Below are 17,934 nucleotides of genomic sequence, written 5' to 3'. Positions count from 1 at the left end.
AGGCTGTCATCTGCTTCTTGCTCAGTCTGGAACTGTTCCCTTAAAGCTGGAGACACCAGTTCTCCCTTAGACTGTGGACTTGGGCTTGGTCCCTCTGGAAGCGAAGTAGGTGATGGGGTTGTGTCCGTTGCTGGTGAACCGCTCTCCGCTGGTGCACCAGGGGGTATTTCAGGCTCTGGCTGAGCCTCTTGGGTGTGGTCGTCTGCTGCTTCTGCCAGTTCAGGCTCGCTGGCGGCCTCTGGCGTTGGGGTTGAAGATGGATTTGCAAGCACTGTCGTCAGTGCTGGCACCGGTTCTGGTGCTGGCTGCTTTTCCAGTTCCTGGTCTGGGACTGGAAGCACTGTGGCTGTTTCCGTTGTTGGCATGGGATCCGGGTCCACTGAGCAGTGGCCTCAATTCTACCATGTACTGGTCTTCAGAGATGCTGTACCCAAGGCAGGCTCTTTCAAAATTTTCTAAGAAGGCCTCAGCGTCATCACCTGCCTTGTAGGTGGGAAATTTCTTGTGCTGTGGAACCATTATTGGCGAAGGGTTGTTAGGATTGGCTGTGTTCTGTTGCCTAGCCTTTTCTAATTCCATGGCCTGTCGGTGGGTCTCCCTCTGGAGTTCTATCTGTCTTCTGTAGGCTGCATCTTCTTCTTGTTTTCTTCTGTGGGCTGCCTCTTCTTCTTGTTGTTTTCTTTATGGGCTGCTTCTTTCCTTGGCTAGTCTGCATTAAATTAGTTCCATCCGTCTCCTATGTTCATTTTCTTTGTCCATGGCTTGTTGCCGTGTGTCACGGAGTCACCGGGCGATGCTCTGGAACTGCTCCCCACCAAGCCAGTCAGGACTTTGGGGAGCCTCCTCTCCCTTGGAGCAGACTTGTTCAGGGCAAGAAGCTCACACAGCTTCACCTCCTGGGTCTCTCCTTGGAGCATTCAGCATCCTCTGCCCCTCCGTGCGCTTCCCACAGCGAGTCCACCCCAGCGGGGTCCTGGGGAAGCCACCGGGTCCTGCACCCCCACTTTGCAGTCAGACGTGACTCTCAGCCAGCCAGTAAAACAGAGGTTTATTCGATGACAGGAACAGGGTCTAAAACAGAGCTTGTAGATACAGCGAACCGGACCCCTCGGCTGGGTCCATTCTGGGGGGCAGTGAGCCAGACCCCCAGGTCTGCCCTCCACCCTCGACCCCAGCCAGCTCCAGACTAACCACCCCTCCCAGCCCCTCCTCTCTCCTCAGCTCCTTTCCCGGGCCAGGAGGTCACCTGATCCCTTTGTCTCCAACACCTTCAGCTGGCACCTTTGCAGGGGAGGGGCCCAGGCCATCAGTTGCTAGGAGACAGAGTGCCAGGCATTTAGGTGCACTGGCCCTTGGCTCTGCCAGATACTTAAGAACTGCCATGGGGACACTGAGGCACCAACACAGTATTCAGAGAAAACATTAAGAACTTTCCCAGTTCGTCACACCGTGCTCGTTCCTGTCTCAGGCTTTCCTTGGAACTCATGGTTCCTGCTTTCTTGTGTTGGGGTGCCCTCTGGTGTTTTTTTTGTCTGAACTGCTGGCTCTCTGTTGCTTCCTGGGTTTGCTTAGCAACAGAGTCCTTTTAACTTCCTAGCCTCTCCCGAAAGAGTTAAAAAGCAAAAGAAACTGTCTTTCATTTACAAATGTGTTCTGCTGGTGTAGTTGACTCACAGCTGGAGTTCTATTGTCTAACAAAAGACCCCTGTTAATTTTAATGGCCCTTGCCTGAGGCCATATCTATGCACAGCCAGACCGAAGCAAGGGAAAAAAAATTCTCTGGTTGTAGGTTTAAAAAAAAACCCTTCTCTCTGCTTACAAGCAGCTAACAGAGAAAAAAAAATTAATAATCTTACTGGCTTTTGGATTCTTATCTTTCCCACCGCTGCCACCATGTCATAATATAATTCCCAAATCTGGACCTTAGCGTCCAAAATATGGGTACTAGCATGAATTCCCCTAAGCTTAATTACCAGCTTAGATCTGTAGCGCTGCCACCAATCAGGAATTTTTTTAGGGCCTGATACCCTCTGGTCCCCCAGGGGACCAGAGGGTCCCTTCCCAGGGGACCCCAAGACCCAGATTCCTTGGGTCTCACAACAAAGGGAAATAAACCATTCCCTTCCCCCCTCCCCTCCAGGTGTTCCCTCCCTGGGCTCCTGGAGAATTATACAGATTCAAGCTCCGTGAATCTAAACAAACGGATTCCACCCTTCCCCCCCCTTCTCTTTCCCTGTTAAGTACAGACCTCATTCCCTCGAGCCTCAACAAGGGGAAAAGAAAATTAAACAGGTCTTAAAAGCAAAGCTTTTAATAAAAAAAGAAAGAAAAAGTAAAAGGTTTATCTCTGCAGTTTAGATGGTAAACAGTACAGGGTCTTCAACTTATAAACAATAGAAAAGAAACTTTCTCCAGCAGAAACACAATTTAAGCTACTTCCAGCAAGTACACATATGTAAATGGGAAAAAAAAAACCAACTTAAAAGACTATGACCGCCTTTTCTTACTCACGATTCTGAATAGATAAGAGACTGTAGCAGGGAGATTGGCAGAAACCTGGTTGCACCTCTAGTCCCGTCCAGGACCCAGAGAGAACAAAGCCAAACCCAAAATCCACAAACAAAGGCTTCCCTTCCATGAGATTTGAAAGTATCTTGTCTTCTGATTGGTCCTCTGGTCAGGTGTTTGCAGGTCACTGTTTGTTAACCCTTTATAGGTGAAAGAGACATTAACCCTTAGCTATCTGTTTATGACAGCCCCGCTCTTGCTAACTAACCCTGCTTAACTTTTTTATGTCACCCACCAGTGGTTTCTAAGGTGTTAAAACCAAGGGGCTGCACTTTCAGCCTGCCCCATCTGCAGGAAGCTGTGCAGTAGCCAGGCAAGGAGAGCAGCGTTCAGTTAGGGGAAATGACAGTTATGTACAGTATCTCGTGTTATACCAGTTGCACCAGACACAATTCTGTAAGAATGGCCCAGTTCTGGTTGCTGCCTGCTTTAGAAATGGGTGGAGTAATAACCAGCTGTGCCAGTGAAGATGACTACCCTGTAGCAGTCAGAGGGGTGTATATTAAGAGGTAATAGCAGGATATTTCAAAGGGCAGGCTTGTGCTGACCTGATTTTGTCCTCTCTCATGGTTTTTTTAACAGCTAAGCAGGGGTGCGTCTGATCAGTCCTGAACTGCAAACCTTCAAGGGAAAAATCCAGGTGGGCGTGGGGACCCCTTTGCACTTGCTGACAGGAAGAGCAGACTCTGTGTTAGCTTGGAAGTGCCTTCAAACTTTAGGTGCAGCTTCCCTAGTCCCTTTGCCTTCCATGGAGATTTAGCCTCCTACGGGGAGACTGTTCATATTCTGCACTGCCTGTGTCATGTGTATTTCATTTTGCTATCATGCCCTGACTTTTTAGCTCATTTTCATTAGGTTTGGCTGAGATGGCATTTCTTTCTATGCATCTGTTTCTAGAGGTTTGAAACACCTGCCTTCTGAGCTAAAATGCTCAGGCCTGGTCTCAGACAAGAGGGAAAAGTTTAAGAAAAGTTTGAAAAAGGATCAGAGATTCAAATACATTTTAAAATACGTTTTAATTTATTCTCAGTTTAAAAAAAACCCTCAAGAAAGTTATATGCACAAGCCTATGTGAAGGCAGCATGTGGTGAAAGGGATGCATTCACTAAATGCCAGAACTGCAGCTATGCCCCCCACACACTGTCATGCGGCCCCCTTCTTCATAGGCACTGCAGTATGGCTTATCTCATGCAATCATACAAAGCGTAATAACACCAAAGCCCTGTGCTGTATAAATATTGTTGGAATCCTTGCCACTGGGCAAAGTGACACATTATTCAGCAAACAACAGACTAAAATGGAGAGGACATTAACTTCTCTCCATCCTGGGTCTGCACTAGCCCTTTAAAGAAGGGACACAGTAAGCAGTCCTGGCCCAGTCCCATTCTCCCTACAAGGAGAGATTATTTGCGTAAACAGCACTAGCAGGATTTGGCTCTTATGCCTACTCTGCCCCTTTGCCTAGCATCCTGATGCTCCAATGCAGGCACTTGTGTTTCCGCCTGTGCTGTGTGATCAGGAAAGGAGACTCGGATAATGCACACATTCAAGGCCTCAGAATTACAATGGTTTCAGCCATAATATTTTTTGCATGTGATATTTTAAGAATTCATTGGGTCTGTCGTGCCCCAGTGACGAGCAGATGCCACAGTTACCAGCACAGAGTGAGCAGCAGTGACAGTTCAGGATTCCTTTGCTGTCTGCTCACTGCTCTAAGCCTCGCGGCAGTGGCATACCTCCTTCTTTAGCCAGCTGTGTTTCCCAGTGCTGCAGCCCTCTTGCTCCAGAAACGCACTGAAGTCTGTAGTTTTAATGCCACAGCAACTCCAGTACTTCATACTGGGGAAAGAGCAAGAAACAAATTAATCTAGGAATGCCAGAAAGGGACACATGAGTCCAAGGAAGGTGGGTGCTCTAGGGGTTTAGGGGTGGAGCTAGTTGGAGGCAAGGAGACCTGGGGCACTCAAGATGCTGACCATGGGGGATATGGGACTGATAGCTCCAGTCTGAACAAACTCAGAGGGACCAAGAGATGTGGCCATCTGCTAGCCTGTCTGTGTGACATGAGCTGGAGTGTCACATGGCCACAGGATAAAAATCACCAACACAACTGGCCGTCTGGTTGGAGGAGCTGTGGACTGAGTGGGCCCCCCAGAGTGAGCGACTCTCCTTATGGGAAAGCTTGCTGTGCTGCTGACTGGTCTGCCACTGAAGAGCGGAGTCAGGGTCCAAGGCGGGCAGGCAGTTTTTACAAGCATGGGGATAAAAGTCTCCTGGTTCCAAACAATGTTTCTTACCCCTCATGGAAGACAGGAATTCCGGGGTGGAAAATACAAGCCTCCATCTCATTCTCTGCCCCCTTGTAGAGCTGCCGGGGAAGAGGCAGTGGCAATGATCAGCACAGCATGCTGCTGAAAATGAAACCTGACCTGAACCTTTAGGGGAAGGCAGGAGGAGAATTCTTCTTTGCTTAAAGTGCAACTGGTCCCTGCTGTGTCCTGCAGGACATGGCTGGAGCCTCAGGACCCTTCACTGACTGTCCTTTCCCGAGGTCTCCCCTCAAACACATGCAGCATGGGGTGGGAGGCTCAGATACCAAGGGGATGGGGCAGGGCTGGTGCAACCATTTAGGCGACCTAGGGGGTCACCTAGGGCGCTAGGATTTGGGGGGCACCATTTTCTTCAGCAGCAACCACGGCGGCTGGATCTTCGGCTGCCCCAGTCGCCGCCGGCATTTAGGCGGAGGGAGCTGGGGCAGAGGAGTGCAGAGAGGGCCACCTGCAGCAAGTAAGGTGGTGGGGGCGGCACGCAGGGGAAATCCCCGCCCCAGCTCACTCCTGTCCCGCCTCCTCCCCGAGCATGCCTGGGAGGTGGGAGAAGTGAAGCAGCGACGGCATGCTCGGGGTGGAGACGGAGCAGGGGTGAGCTGGGGCAGGGGGGGTGCTTCACGGTGGAGGGTGGGGAGCTGCCGCAAGGGGGGCGCCTCAGGGCGGAGTGGGGGAGCTGCCATGGGGGGAGCGCCTCAGGGTGGGGGCGTGGGGATGGGGGTGAGGGCGCAACGTGGAAGTTTCGCCTAGGGCGCAAAACATCCTTGCACCAGCCCTGGGATGGGGACAGAGACATACACTCATTATTAGCTGGTCTCAGTCCCCACGTCTGTCACCTTTCCCTCCTTGCCATTTCTATGCTTCCCCACATTGTGTGTTTGCTCCCTGCTGGTTTTGCTACCCCTCCCACTCCTGCCAGGCACTCCCTGTGCTGTGCTCTCCCTCCTTCTCCCTGCCCTCTCAGTCTAACCCTATACCCTTCAATCTACTTCCTTCTGGATCCCACTCACCTTAATCCCTCCCTCAGGGATGAAAATAACTTAAAGGACTTATCGGTACTCCAGAGTCCTGCGGAGGGGGAGGGGCCTCAACTGGAAGAGGCGTGGCCTCTATCAGAAGAGGTGGGGCCTTTAAATCCTGGGATTTTTAAATCAGAATTTAAAGGGCTCAGGGATTCTGCTAAAGCTAGGAGCCGGGCCCTTTAAATTAACCCCAGAGCTACCAGCTGCAGAGGCGGCTGGGAGCCCTGGGGTTTGGGCAGGGGTGAAAGTAATTTACATTTCTTACCCATATAGTCCAATTGCAAGCAACCCACCTCTCCTATGTACTTCATGAATCCCTCCCACTGCATGGCATAGATAGAGAAAATAAAGCTACTATTACTACTACCAGTACTGCCTGTAATAAAACTTTACTTTTCGAATAAGCCTGAAAAAGTGAAAACTCACTGTCACATTTTTCTCCGTGTCTTCCCTCCTCCTCCTCCAGCCAGGCTGCCGATGCTAGGCTCTGAGCTTTCTCCCTGCCTGGCACTCAGCAGCTGCTGCAGAGGCTTCCCTCTACCTTACAACAGGGAGACTGCCTCCTGCATAAGAACTGTTTAAACTCAGTTGTTCCCTGATGGTTCAGCCCCCAGGGTTAAGAGAGGTTTCTGGCATCTTTGTTAATTTCACTCCCAGTTGTTCGGGAGGGAAGCTGTGTGTGACCATGGCAGGGGCAGTCTTTTCTGCCCCCTGGATGAGGGGATCTCCAATACTACTAAAATACAATAGTAGGGGCCGGTTGCTGGGGTCGGGGCAGTCGGCAGTAGGCTGCAGCTGTATTATTTGTGACACACACATTCATACATACACATACATACTGTGTGTATGTGTATGTGAATGAATGTGTCACAAACTGTGCAGCTGCAGCCTGCCACCGACCCAGCAGCGATCCCAGCAACTGGCCCCTGTGGGCTGCTGCCTGCAGAGAGCCAGCAGGTGCCGCTGGGCTGGGTCTGCCAAGGAGTAAGTAACCAAGGCAAAAACCACAGCGAGGGAGCTGGGGGTGGGGGGGAGGAGGAGAGGAAGGGAAAGTCAGGGGTTAATAAAGGAATAGCCTTTATGAAATATACAAGTTATTTAAAGAAAGTTTTATCAATTTCAGCCTCTGCACTCTACAGGCAGGACAAAACAAAAAGAGATCTGAGATTGCACCTGCAGTCCTAAGGACATTTCAGGTGTTTAAATCAATATAGAAAGAGGGTGGATTGGAATGAAAACTACTATTTCTTTCAAAGGAGGCACAATAATTTCGCTGAATATTCAGTTTTCCCCTCCAATCCCTTTGTGGTTTTGTCTATGGGGGCTATTTGCTTTCCCTCTAAATCTTTAGTTGCTTCAGCAAAATTGCTTTGCCCAAAATAAACCCTAATCATCATGACACATCTTTCCACTGTGTTCTCCATGTTTTTTGTGTTGTTTTTTTTAAACAGTAACATTTCAAAGAGGATCTGGAAGCAGTTTGGACATCACAACCATGATCCTCTGCTGGGGAAGGAATGGGATAGATTTGAACTTGGAAATGGTTCCTGATTTTGATTGTGTTTAGGAGATTCCCTCATCCTGGGGGCAGAAAAGAACTGCCCCTGCCACGGTCACACACATCCAGCAACAACTGGGAGTGAAATTAACAAGGATGCCAGAAACAGCTCCTAACTCTGGGCACTGAACTGTGCAGGGAACAGCTGAGTTTAAACTGTTCTTTTGCAGGCAGCAATAGCAGGCATCTCAGCCAGTCTACTGCAAGCTAGAGCCTAGAGGAAAACCCCTGCTGGGGGGAGTGGGGAGGAATTCAGAGCCTTGTCTCAGCCTGGCTGGAGGAGGGGGAGGGAGGAGATGAGAAACAAATGTGACAGTGACTTTTCCCCTTCCACCTGCTTTTATTAGCTCAGGATTTAAGCTGTGCAGCCAAATTCTTGTATTTATTGTGTATATCAGTAGGAGAGATCCCCTCATCCCCAGGGGCAGACAGGGACTGCCCCTGCCATGGTCAAATACACCCTCCCCTCGACCCCCTCCCCCCAGCTACTGTGAGTGAAATTAACAAAGAGGCCAGAAACCTAGCCCTGGGGGCTGAACCATCAGGGAACAGCTGAGTTTAAACTATTCTTATGCAGGGAGCAGGCTTGTCTTTCCCTCCCTCAGTCTGAGCATACCAGCTTACTTTCACCTCTGCCCTCCCTCCTTCCAGCCCCTTGAATCCCTCCCTTCTCCCCATGGTTACAGGCTTCCCAGCTGCACTGGGCTGAACACCCCAGCTCCAGGGTTCTGGGGTTGGAAGGTTACACCATCAGTGTGCAATGCTGGTGTGATGGAACTGCTGTCTGCCATGCAGACCATTCCAGGAGCCTGCTCTCCTGGCCAGTGGAGTCTTCAGTAAGAGCTTTTTGGGAAGCCTGTTGGATTTAGGTGAACGAAGTGGAGGTGCCAGCTTTGCTGTGGGGCCAACAGATTCCACCCGAAACCTTCACTGTGGCTGAAGAAAATGTAGCTAGATGTTCCTGTCATAAATCCCAGGTGCTGACACTTACTATTTTTGGTGGGCACTAGAGAGATCGTGAAGACCCTCTTCCCCCAGTTCCCAAACAAACCCAGAAAGCTAGTCTCTGCCAGTGTGGGGCACTGAGCCAGAATCAGCAGGGAAGGGAGCATGTGTCCACAGAGCTACGCTCTGAGATCTGATTTCCCAGAGCCTGGGACACCCTGACGTGGAATTTGGAACACAAAGCCAAGGATGCAACTCACCGCCTTACAGCCTGAGTTCTTACAGGTGGTGCCAGTCCTGACCTCTGGAATGGCCTCTGCTGTAATCAACACACATAGCACAGAGCTTTCTATCAGGCTTAGACATTCACCCAGGGGTTCCACTCACATGCCCATCAGCCAGGACCATGAGCCACATTATTCTTCACCAGAATACCAGTCCATAGTCCCCCCATGCACAGCTCCATCTTGGGATACAACCACACAGCCTGCAGTCCCTCTGCATGACACACATACCTGCTTCTAAGTTCTGTACCCTCCATGCTTCCCATAATGCACAGCTCAAGACCACCCTGCCAAGCCCATCCCCATCTTCTCACCTCTGCACAAGGAACCTCCCTCTGGGCATTGGTTTTTGGAGGCCAGCTTTAGCTTCTCCAGGGTCTGCTCCAGAGACCTAGACACTTTAATCAGCAGTGGCTGTCTTGGCTCATCAGAGCTGGAAAGAAAAAACACACACAACATAACAAAAAATGGCATTGTTTCCCTCAACTCTCAGATTAACCTTCCCTGCCCCATCTTGAGAGGGAAGCAGGGGCAGGGCCGTCTACATAGCCAGTGCCTGACTCACCTTGGCCTTTCACGCTGCATCTTCTCAGCTGATTTTGGGCTTTGGACGATGAGTTCTGTGCTTGGCTTGGCCTTCAGCTTGTCTGAGCTATCCTCTGGCCGGAAGGGCTCGGGGGGCTTCTCATTGCTGTGACACCCCTTCATCCAGCCCTAAGGAGAGGGACCAGAGACTCCTTTTGACCTCCCCACACAAGGGGCTTGTAGTTCATGGTCACAGACTCACAGACTTTGGGCCAGAAGGGACCAGCATGATCATCTAGTCTGACCTCCTGCACATCACAGGCCACCACACCTCTCCCACTCCCTCATGTAGGAGGCCCATAATCTCAGGTTGAGTTACTGACGTCTTCAATTTGTGATGTAATGACATCAAGTTACAAAGAATCCACCATTTACTCTACTCCAGAGCAGCAAGTGACACGTTCCCCATGCTGCAGAGAAAGGCTGCCCCCGAACTCCACAAAGCCAGGACACTAAGCACACTAATGTGTGGGGCACCGTGCAGGTGACGGTCCCTAACTTCAGCAGCCCAAGGGAGCAGAGCGTCACGCTGTGCCCAGCTGCATTAACTGCCAAAAGCATCCCAACAGCCTAGCACTACAGTTCAGCAGGAGGGGGTGGCTCAGGAACCTCTTAGTGCCAATGGGCCAGGGAACAGAGGGAGTGCCTGGGCGACAAGGATCTCCTGGGTCTGGGACATACAGTCTATCTAGGTCACCAAAGAATGTCGTCTGAGGTCTCCGAGAAAAGCCAGTGTCACACTGGTCATCAATATAATCACAAACAGTACATACAGATGCTGTGTAAGGAGTTATGTATATACACTGGCAATTATGTACTTAACGTCTGTGTCTAGGGCTGACCACCTGCAAAGGAGAAAAAGCGGTTTCTGTCAGATAAGAAGTGTCTGGCTGTTTACACCTAAATTAAATACTGTATGGGTCACAGCAGGTCGCCTCTCCCTAGTCTGAACTGAATGCTAATGAAGCACTGTGAAGTGAGAGGAAGAAACAAACAGCCAGGGAAGAGGGATTGGAGAAGAGAGACCCCATCTTGAGGTGCACGTCAAAGATTTTCTCTAGATTATATGGGGGACAAACAAATGACACCCTAGCATCCTTCCCTGAGACATCAAATTGACAGCCAGTTTGCTTTGTGAAAGAGGGGTCTCAGCCAGGCTTGACTGAAAATGCTGGTGAGAACAATGGGTGAAAAAAGCTATTAAACAAGAGGATAACTTGTTTTAGCCTCTAGAAAGCATGTTATGATTTTGATTTGTATGTAACCCATTTTCCCAGTATTCTCACTATCACATGAATCTTGGTTCTCTGACAACAAACACATTCTTGTTTTCATTATAACTAGATATCAGTGCTGTGATGTTAAGCAAAGTGCTGAACCTGAGTTGAGTCTTACAAGCTGGAGTACAGTTCCTTAGGAACTGCAGGCCTGGTGGCCCTGTGAGTGTTCAGTGAAGGGGGCTAGACACTACAGGGAACACTCCAAGGATCTGGCAGTTGGTGTGTCCCTATTGCTTCCTGAACAGAGAGACCAAGGCCTGAAGAGGCCTGGAAGGCTCTACATGTGCTGCCAGAGGCTGGTGGTTTCAAGGTTCTGATCCACATCAGGCACAAACAAGACTTCCTCATGATGAGGGTAGGTGGTGGTGAGGTGCCTCACAACCCTGGGTACTTCTGGGGAGCATCACAGAGAGGCCTCTGACCCTTCTTCCTGTGTACCAGTCCTTTGCTCGTGAAGGGTGATGTGCTAACAGTTAGCCAGAAAGGCAGACATTGCAATAATCAACACGGGAGATCCCAGGGCCTGAGCAGGAGCGTTAGCTACTGGGACGGAGACAGGTGCGAGATTTTGATACGTTGCTGTCATAAACAGATAGCTAAGGGTTAATGTCTCTTTCACCTATAAAGGGTTAACAAACAGTGACCTGCAAACACCTGACCAGAGGAGCAATTAGGAAACAAGATACTTTCAAATCTAGGTGGAGGGAAGCCTTTGTTTGTGGGTTTTGGATTTGACTTTGTTCTCTCTGGGCCCTGGATGGGGCTAGAGGTGCAACCAGGTTTCTGCCAATCTCCCTGCTACAGTCTCTTATCTATTCAGAATTGTAAGTAAGAAAAGGCGGTCATAGTCTTTTAAGTTTTTTTTTTTCCATTTGCGTATGTGTACTTGCTGGAAGTAGCTTAAATTGTGTTTCTGCTGGAGAAAGCTTCTTTCTATTGTTTATAAGTTGAAAAACCGTGTAACTGTTTACCATCTAAAGTGCAGAGATAAATGTTTTATTTTTTTTCTTTCTTTTTTATTAAAAGTTTTGCTTGTAAGACCTGTTGATTCTTCTCTCCTAATTAAGGCTCAAAGAAATTGAGTCTGTATATACCAGGGAATTGGTGGGAAGCAAGGAGGGAAAGGTAAATTTCCTCTTTGTGTTAGATTCAGGCAGCTTGAATCTGTATTGCCTCTGGGAGAAGGGGAGAGAGAAACTTGATCTCTCTGTGTTGTGTTCCAAGGAATTGATTCACGGTATCTCCTAGTGTACCCAGGCAGGAAAGATCTGGGAAGAGGTAAAGAGGTGGGAGGGAATGGTTTATTTCCCTTTGTTGTGAGACTCAAGGAATCTGGGTCTTGGGGTCCCCTGGGAAGGTTTTGGGGGGACCAGAGGGTATCAGGCCCTAGAAATTCCTGATTGGTGGCAGCGCTACAGAATCTAAGCTGGTAATTAAGCTTAGAGGACTTTATTCTAGTACCCATATCCTGGACGCTAAGGTCCAGATTTGGGAATTATACTATGACAGTTGCAAATGAAGAAATGGCAAGATTTGGGCTTGGCCTGGATGTGATGGGAGGCATGAGAGACAGCCCGCGAGTTAAGTGCTTGAGTGAGAGAAAAGAGAGTTGTGAGTGAGCAAGTAGAGAGAATTTAGAAGGGAAGGAAGGAAGCAAGGTAGGTTTTTTTCAACCACCTTAAATATAACTGGTAAGCCATCCAGAAGCAGCCCGGGAGAGACTGAGAAGCAGGACTGTTGTCAGATGCTACCGGTGTGGTGCTCTGGTCTGTTCAATGTTGATATCACTCGGCTGCATGTGTGTGTTCCCTCTGTGTGCTGTCCCAGCTCTTCAAAGATAGCTGACACAGCAGACCCGAAGAGAACCCCAATGACCACAGAGTCTAGTAAGGTACGAAGGCACCTGGGCCAGGTTTATTGCCGTATTGACACAATGATAGTTCCCCTAGATTGTTACTCCAGTAAAAGGCATACTACTAATATGTGCCCATGGTCGATGGACTCGGCTCAGTCAGTGGCGGGACTTTCCACTGCCCCCTCGGCTGGACAAAGACACCGCCCCAGGGATGCATTCTTATACACAGGTGCAAACAAGTTACACATCACTCCTGACGTACTGAGGTGCAACCCTTCTACGTAGCAAGGTACAACCCCTCTACATAGTAAGGTGCCGCCTCTCACCTTGTACATGTTGGTTTGAACAAAACAACTCTATCCATCATAGTACCCTTTGCCCCTGTCATTGGGATGGGTCAGCCTGTTCCTTGTTATCGGTGTGGAATGTGCCAGTATGTGAATGTTCTGATCTCTAGTGTTCAGTACCTTTTAGGTCCGTATCTTCTTGCAGCATTAGTCCTTTCCTTGCCAGCTTCTGTGAGCAGGGCCTGCGTCTGGCTCACAGCTTCACTTTGCTTTATGTTAGCAAGTCTTGACCGTTACTTTAGTTCAGGCCTTAGGCCTCATACCAGGCCTCTGATACCAAGGTTTATATCTCAGGGCCTCCTCTTACTACAAGGTAGGTTTTTTTCAGCCACCTTAAATATGACTGGTAAGCCATCCAGGAGCAGTCCGTGAGAGACTGAGAAGCAGGACTAGGCAGAGAAAGTCAGATCCATGCCCATCAACCAGTATCTAGGACTTAGGTGAGTAACATCATTAGGCCGAGAAAAATTCCCACTAGAATAGGGAAACCAGGGAAGCTGGGTGGGATTGGGATGGACCAGATGGTGGACAGGGAATTGGATGCGGGGGAGACAGGCTGGATGGAGACAGGGAACCAGCTGGGAGAGGGACAGACTGGCCAGGGCAGAGATGGGGAAACGGACAGGGTGGGGACAGACCAGGCAGGGATAAGGATCTGGCCAGGGAAGTGGACAGGTTAGGGACGGACCAACTGAGAATAGGGTGGGGACAGACCAGGCAGGGATAGGGATCTGACCAGGGAAGTGGACGGGACAGGGACGGACCAGCTGGGAATAGGGATCTGGCCATGGATGAATGAGCCAGGAATAGGGATCTGGCCAGGGAAATGGACACAGTAGGGACAGCAGGGCTGGCTCTAGGTTTTTTGCCACCCCAAGCAAAAACATTTTTGGCTGCCCCCACCCCAGCCCTGGGCTCCATCCTGCACTCCCCTGCTGCCCCAGCCCTGGGCTCTCCCCCCCACAACACTTGCACCCCCTGCCGCTCCAGCACTGGCCTCTCCCCCCCCGACCCGCACTCCCCTGCTGTCTCAGCCCTGGGCTCTCCCCCCACACCCATACCCCTTGCCACCCAGCCCTGGGCTCTCCCCCGCACACACCCTGTGCTGCCCCATCTCCGGCTCCCCCTTTTCCCCCCCACCAATGCCCCCCACCCACACACCCCCTGCCGCCCCAGCCCTGAGCTTTGCCCCCTCCACCTGCACCCCCTGCCACCTCAGCCCTGGGCTCTTCCTCTCCCCCCCCCCGCACCCTCCTTCCGCCCTAGCCCTGGGTCACTGGTGACTTGCTCCCAGGGTGGGTCATTCAGCAGGAATTTTGGCTGTGCACAGAACACAGACAGGATTGTTTCCCATATGGTTACAGAACTGCAGTCAAGTGGAACAATTTTCAGCTTGTGTGATTGGAGGATATCTGGATGCATATTATAAGACTGTCCTCCATGAATGAGGAAAAGTTTGAGATGCCGTTATTATTCTTTTGTTTCCACTCTTTGTTCTATGGGGAATTTGCCAATTCAATATCACTGTCTTCCTTTTAACAACTAAAACTAATAATAAGAAAAAAAAGGCAATGACGTTGAAAATAGCAATTCCAGTCCTAAAAACCACTGGGAAGCATTTCTTGCTCAATTTTATCCTACTTTTTCTACAGCAGATACAGTGGATCAGTATATTTGATTTGGGAGAAATGAAGTAAGAGCGGCCCAAATTGAGCTTGAGCACTCCTGAATTTTGAGGTGTTCAAATCTGGAAGGCAGGTGCTAGATTCCCTTTCTGAATATTAGCTACATCTGGAAAGGAGAAGTCAATTTCTGCTTCCATGGCTCAGGAGTGGAAATCCTCCTATGTGCTGGTACTGCATCTAAAGCTGCCCAGATCCAGTAGAGCCTCCCCTCCTTACTTTTCATTTTAACGTCTCCTAGTGGGGTCCACATAACTCTCTTGCTAGGCTTCAGATAGAGAGGGGCACTGTCCATTTAGTCCCCCCAATTCCTTCTTTGGGGGCTGCAAGGTGAGGTCACACCAGTATCCTTAATCCAGTCTGGGGATGTCTTCTGAAGGAGATAACAGGGCCAAAGCCTTCTACTCCTTGGGCACACTTGTTCCCCAGTCACAGTGCCACCCCACTCTAGCAGTGAGCTCTCTGTTCACAGCAAGCTGCACCATGAGGTTTCAGATACCATACTTCCTCCCCCTCCCTTTCCTGTTGACAGTGGCCAAGGGAATGCTGGGAAATGTAGTTCTTTCCCTGCTCCAGGGCTGGCTCTATAGGCAGGAAACTAATCAAGGAACTACAGCTCCCAGGGCCCCCTGTTGGTTCTCAGCTCCCTGGCTGGATCCCTGCCAGCTGCTGCCCCTGCAAATGGGCTGCCCCAAGCACCTGCTTGCTTTTCTGGTGCCTAGAACCACCCCGAGGGACAGACAGGCCAGGCAGCCAGAGGATTCTGGTGTTTTGTTTTGGGGGAAGGATGTCTGGGAGCGGTGGAGACTGGAGCACCTGTAGAGGTGGGTGGGTTACATACCTTTATGGAGAGGAATTCTGAGAAGTCTGTGGTTCGTTTCTTGCAACAAGACCAGCCCTGGACACAAGAATAGGATGTATATGGTCAGGTATGGAAAACCACACTGACCTCTCAATCCCCACATCAAACACACACTTCCCTGTATCCTGGATCTGCCTTTGTCCTGGATGGACTGTCACCCATACACATGGACACATGGACTGTCATCCACACCTCATGTAGGCAGCTGTTTCTGGCATCTGGTTCTGAACTTATGACAAGAGCTGTCCCTTTACTGCTGCACTCACCTTCAGGGCATCATGGAATATGGGAACACCTGGGTGGTACATACAGGAATCTATGAGACAAAAACAAGAACATAAGAGTGACCAATCTGGGTCAAACCAAAGGTCCATCTAGCCCAGTATCCTGCCTTCCGACAGTGGCCAATGCCAGGTGCCCCAGAGGGAATGAACAGAACAGGTAATCATCAAGTGATCCACTCCTTTTCACCCATTCCCAGGTTCTGGCAAACAGAGGCTAGGGACACCATGCCTGCCCATGCTGGCTAATATCCATTGATGGACCGATCCTCCATGAATTTATCTAGTTCTTTTTTGAACCCTGTTATAGTCTTGGCCTTCACAACATCCTCTGGCAAGGAGTTCCACAGGTTGACTGTGTACTATGTGAAAAAATACTTCCTTTTGTTTGTTTTAAACCTGCTGCCTCTTATTTCATTTGGTGGCTCCTAGTTCTTCTGTTATGAGAAGGAGTAAATAACACTTCCTTATTTACTTTCTCCATACCAGTCATGATTTTACAGACCTCTATCATATTCCCCTTTGTCGTCTTTTTTCCAAGCTGAAAAGTTCCAATCTTATTAATCTGTTCTCACACAGAAGCCATCCATATCCCTAATATTTTTTGTTGCCCTTTTCTGAACCTTTTCCAATTCCAATATATCTTTTTTGAAATGGGGCAACCACATCTGCACACAGTATTCAAGATATGGGCGTACCATGGATTTATATAGAGGCAATATGATACTTTCTGTCTTATTATCTATCTCTTTCTTGATAATTCCCAACATTCTGTTCGCTTTTTTTAACTGCTGCTGCACATTGAGTGGATGTTTTCAGAGAACTATCCAAGATCTCTTTCTTGAGTGATAACAGATAATTTAGACCCCATCTCTCAAAACAGAGAGTATCAGTACTTCAGGACACAAATCCCTATTGGTCAGCCAGCGCTCCTGCCCTGCTTCCTACAGCATCCCTGTGACATACCTGGGGCACAATCCAGACTAATGAGTAGCTATGTCACCCCTTCCCCTGTAACCTTGGGTGCTTTATGATGCCTTGTTGTGGGAGCTCCCACCTGGGCCACTCACAAACAGCCTTCCAGGGCTTGCTGCTTCCTGTTCATTCAGCTCCATGGCTTCCAGCCGCTGCTCTTATGCCTGCTTTTTTTTGGCTCATTTTCTCTGTCTCTCGTCTTTCTCCAATCTGGCCAGCTCTAGCTTTAAAGTTCTGTAGCTGCTGCTCATTTTTATGATTTACTTTTTCTATTTCCCTTACTCAAAATAAGCAAACAGAAAACAACAAGCTGTAACCTCTCTGTGACTGTTTCCAGCCACCGGTGCTTGAAGTGTAACAAGCTGTGCACAAACCCTAGTTCACTGCATCACTGTGACATACCAAGGTACAACCCAGACTAACGAGTAGCAGTGTCTAACCTGGGATGCCCTTTACCATGCTGTGCTGCTGTAGCCTCCAATCTGGCTTGCTCAAAAACAGTCTCCAGCATGTAAGTTGCTCCCAGCTATGTCTATGTGTGAGCTGCAGCCAGCCAGCCACACCGGGGCTCTTCCTAGCCTTGATTATATTGCAGAGTGACCCCAGCACACCCCCAGTCTTAGGTTTTCCCCTAGAAATAGGTGTCCTATGATCCCCAACACTCTCCTGCACAATACAAATATGATAAGTCTGTTATACTTTAAGATAATTATATGCCATCTTATTATTTTAAATAGTTCTTCAAACACTTAAATTTAAACACATTGGATTCAATGTAACAATAAAAAGTTTATTAACTACACAAAGAGATTTTAAGTGAATACAGGTAATGAGGTATAAAAGTCAGAAATGATTCACATGAAAAATAAAGATAAAACAAATTAGTGCTGAACTTAACAAACTCAAAGCAAAGTTCTTCTCAGCACAAGCTCTCAACAGTCTTGCTGACCAAACTTGTAGGCCAGGACCCCTGCTTCCTTTGTCCCTTCCCACATGGTGAATCAATGGACAGAGAGGGAGAGAGCAAGGGGAGTGTTCATTGAGGTGTTTATCCCTCATTTGTATAGTGTCAGTCCCCCTCTTGAAAACATTTCCAGCTGACATTCAGGACATAGAGCAGGGTTACCCAACTTACTGACCTTCCAAGCCGCATATGGCAATCTTCAGAAGTTTGAGAGCCAGGGCACACCTGCCAGGACTCAGTGCTTCACCCCCATTGGAGGCGCCTGCTGGGGCTCTGGGTTTCAGCCCCGCTCCTGCTGAAGCCCTGAGACTTCTCCCTCCCTGCTGGGGTGAAGCCCCTACCCCACTCCCCTGCAGCAAGGCAGAGGTCCCAAGCTCCCCCACGAGTCTCATAATCAGA

At 49.3% G+C, this 17,934-nt stretch overlaps 1 protein-coding gene across 6 annotated transcripts in view; it reads right to left on the bottom strand.

Moving 5' to 3' along the window:
* NONO (non-POU domain containing octamer binding) overlaps positions 1-17,934 on the bottom strand; it is a 117,311-nt gene that overhangs the window by 14,119 nt on the left and 85,258 nt on the right. For 5 of the 6 annotated variants that reach the window (XM_030575928.1, XM_030575924.1, XM_030575925.1 and 2 more), the window contains 7 exons: positions 15,582-15,631; positions 15,295-15,351; positions 9,270-9,418; positions 9,019-9,137; positions 8,681-8,739; positions 4,866-4,936; positions 4,305-4,407 (listed from right to left, as the gene is read on the bottom strand). In XM_030575928.1, the coding sequence (XP_030431788.1) occupies positions 4,305-4,407; positions 4,866-4,936; positions 8,681-8,739; positions 9,019-9,137; positions 9,270-9,418; positions 15,295-15,351; positions 15,582-15,623 (600 nt within the window). In that variant the 5' untranslated portion in view covers positions 15,624-15,631. Of the gene's footprint in view, positions 1-4,304; positions 4,408-4,865; positions 4,937-8,680; positions 8,740-9,018; positions 9,138-9,269; positions 9,419-15,294; positions 15,352-15,581; positions 15,632-17,934 lie in introns of those variants that run through there. The other variant, XR_004002041.1, reaches the window with a different exon arrangement.

This window comes from Gopherus evgoodei, chromosome 9 (assembly GCF_007399415.2).
Source record: "Gopherus evgoodei ecotype Sinaloan lineage chromosome 9, rGopEvg1_v1.p, whole genome shotgun sequence".
Taxonomy (NCBI): domain Eukaryota; kingdom Metazoa; phylum Chordata; order Testudines; family Testudinidae; genus Gopherus; species Gopherus evgoodei.
The sequence above is the reverse complement of the archived record's forward strand: the minus strand, read 5'-3'. Positions and strand labels throughout refer to the sequence as shown.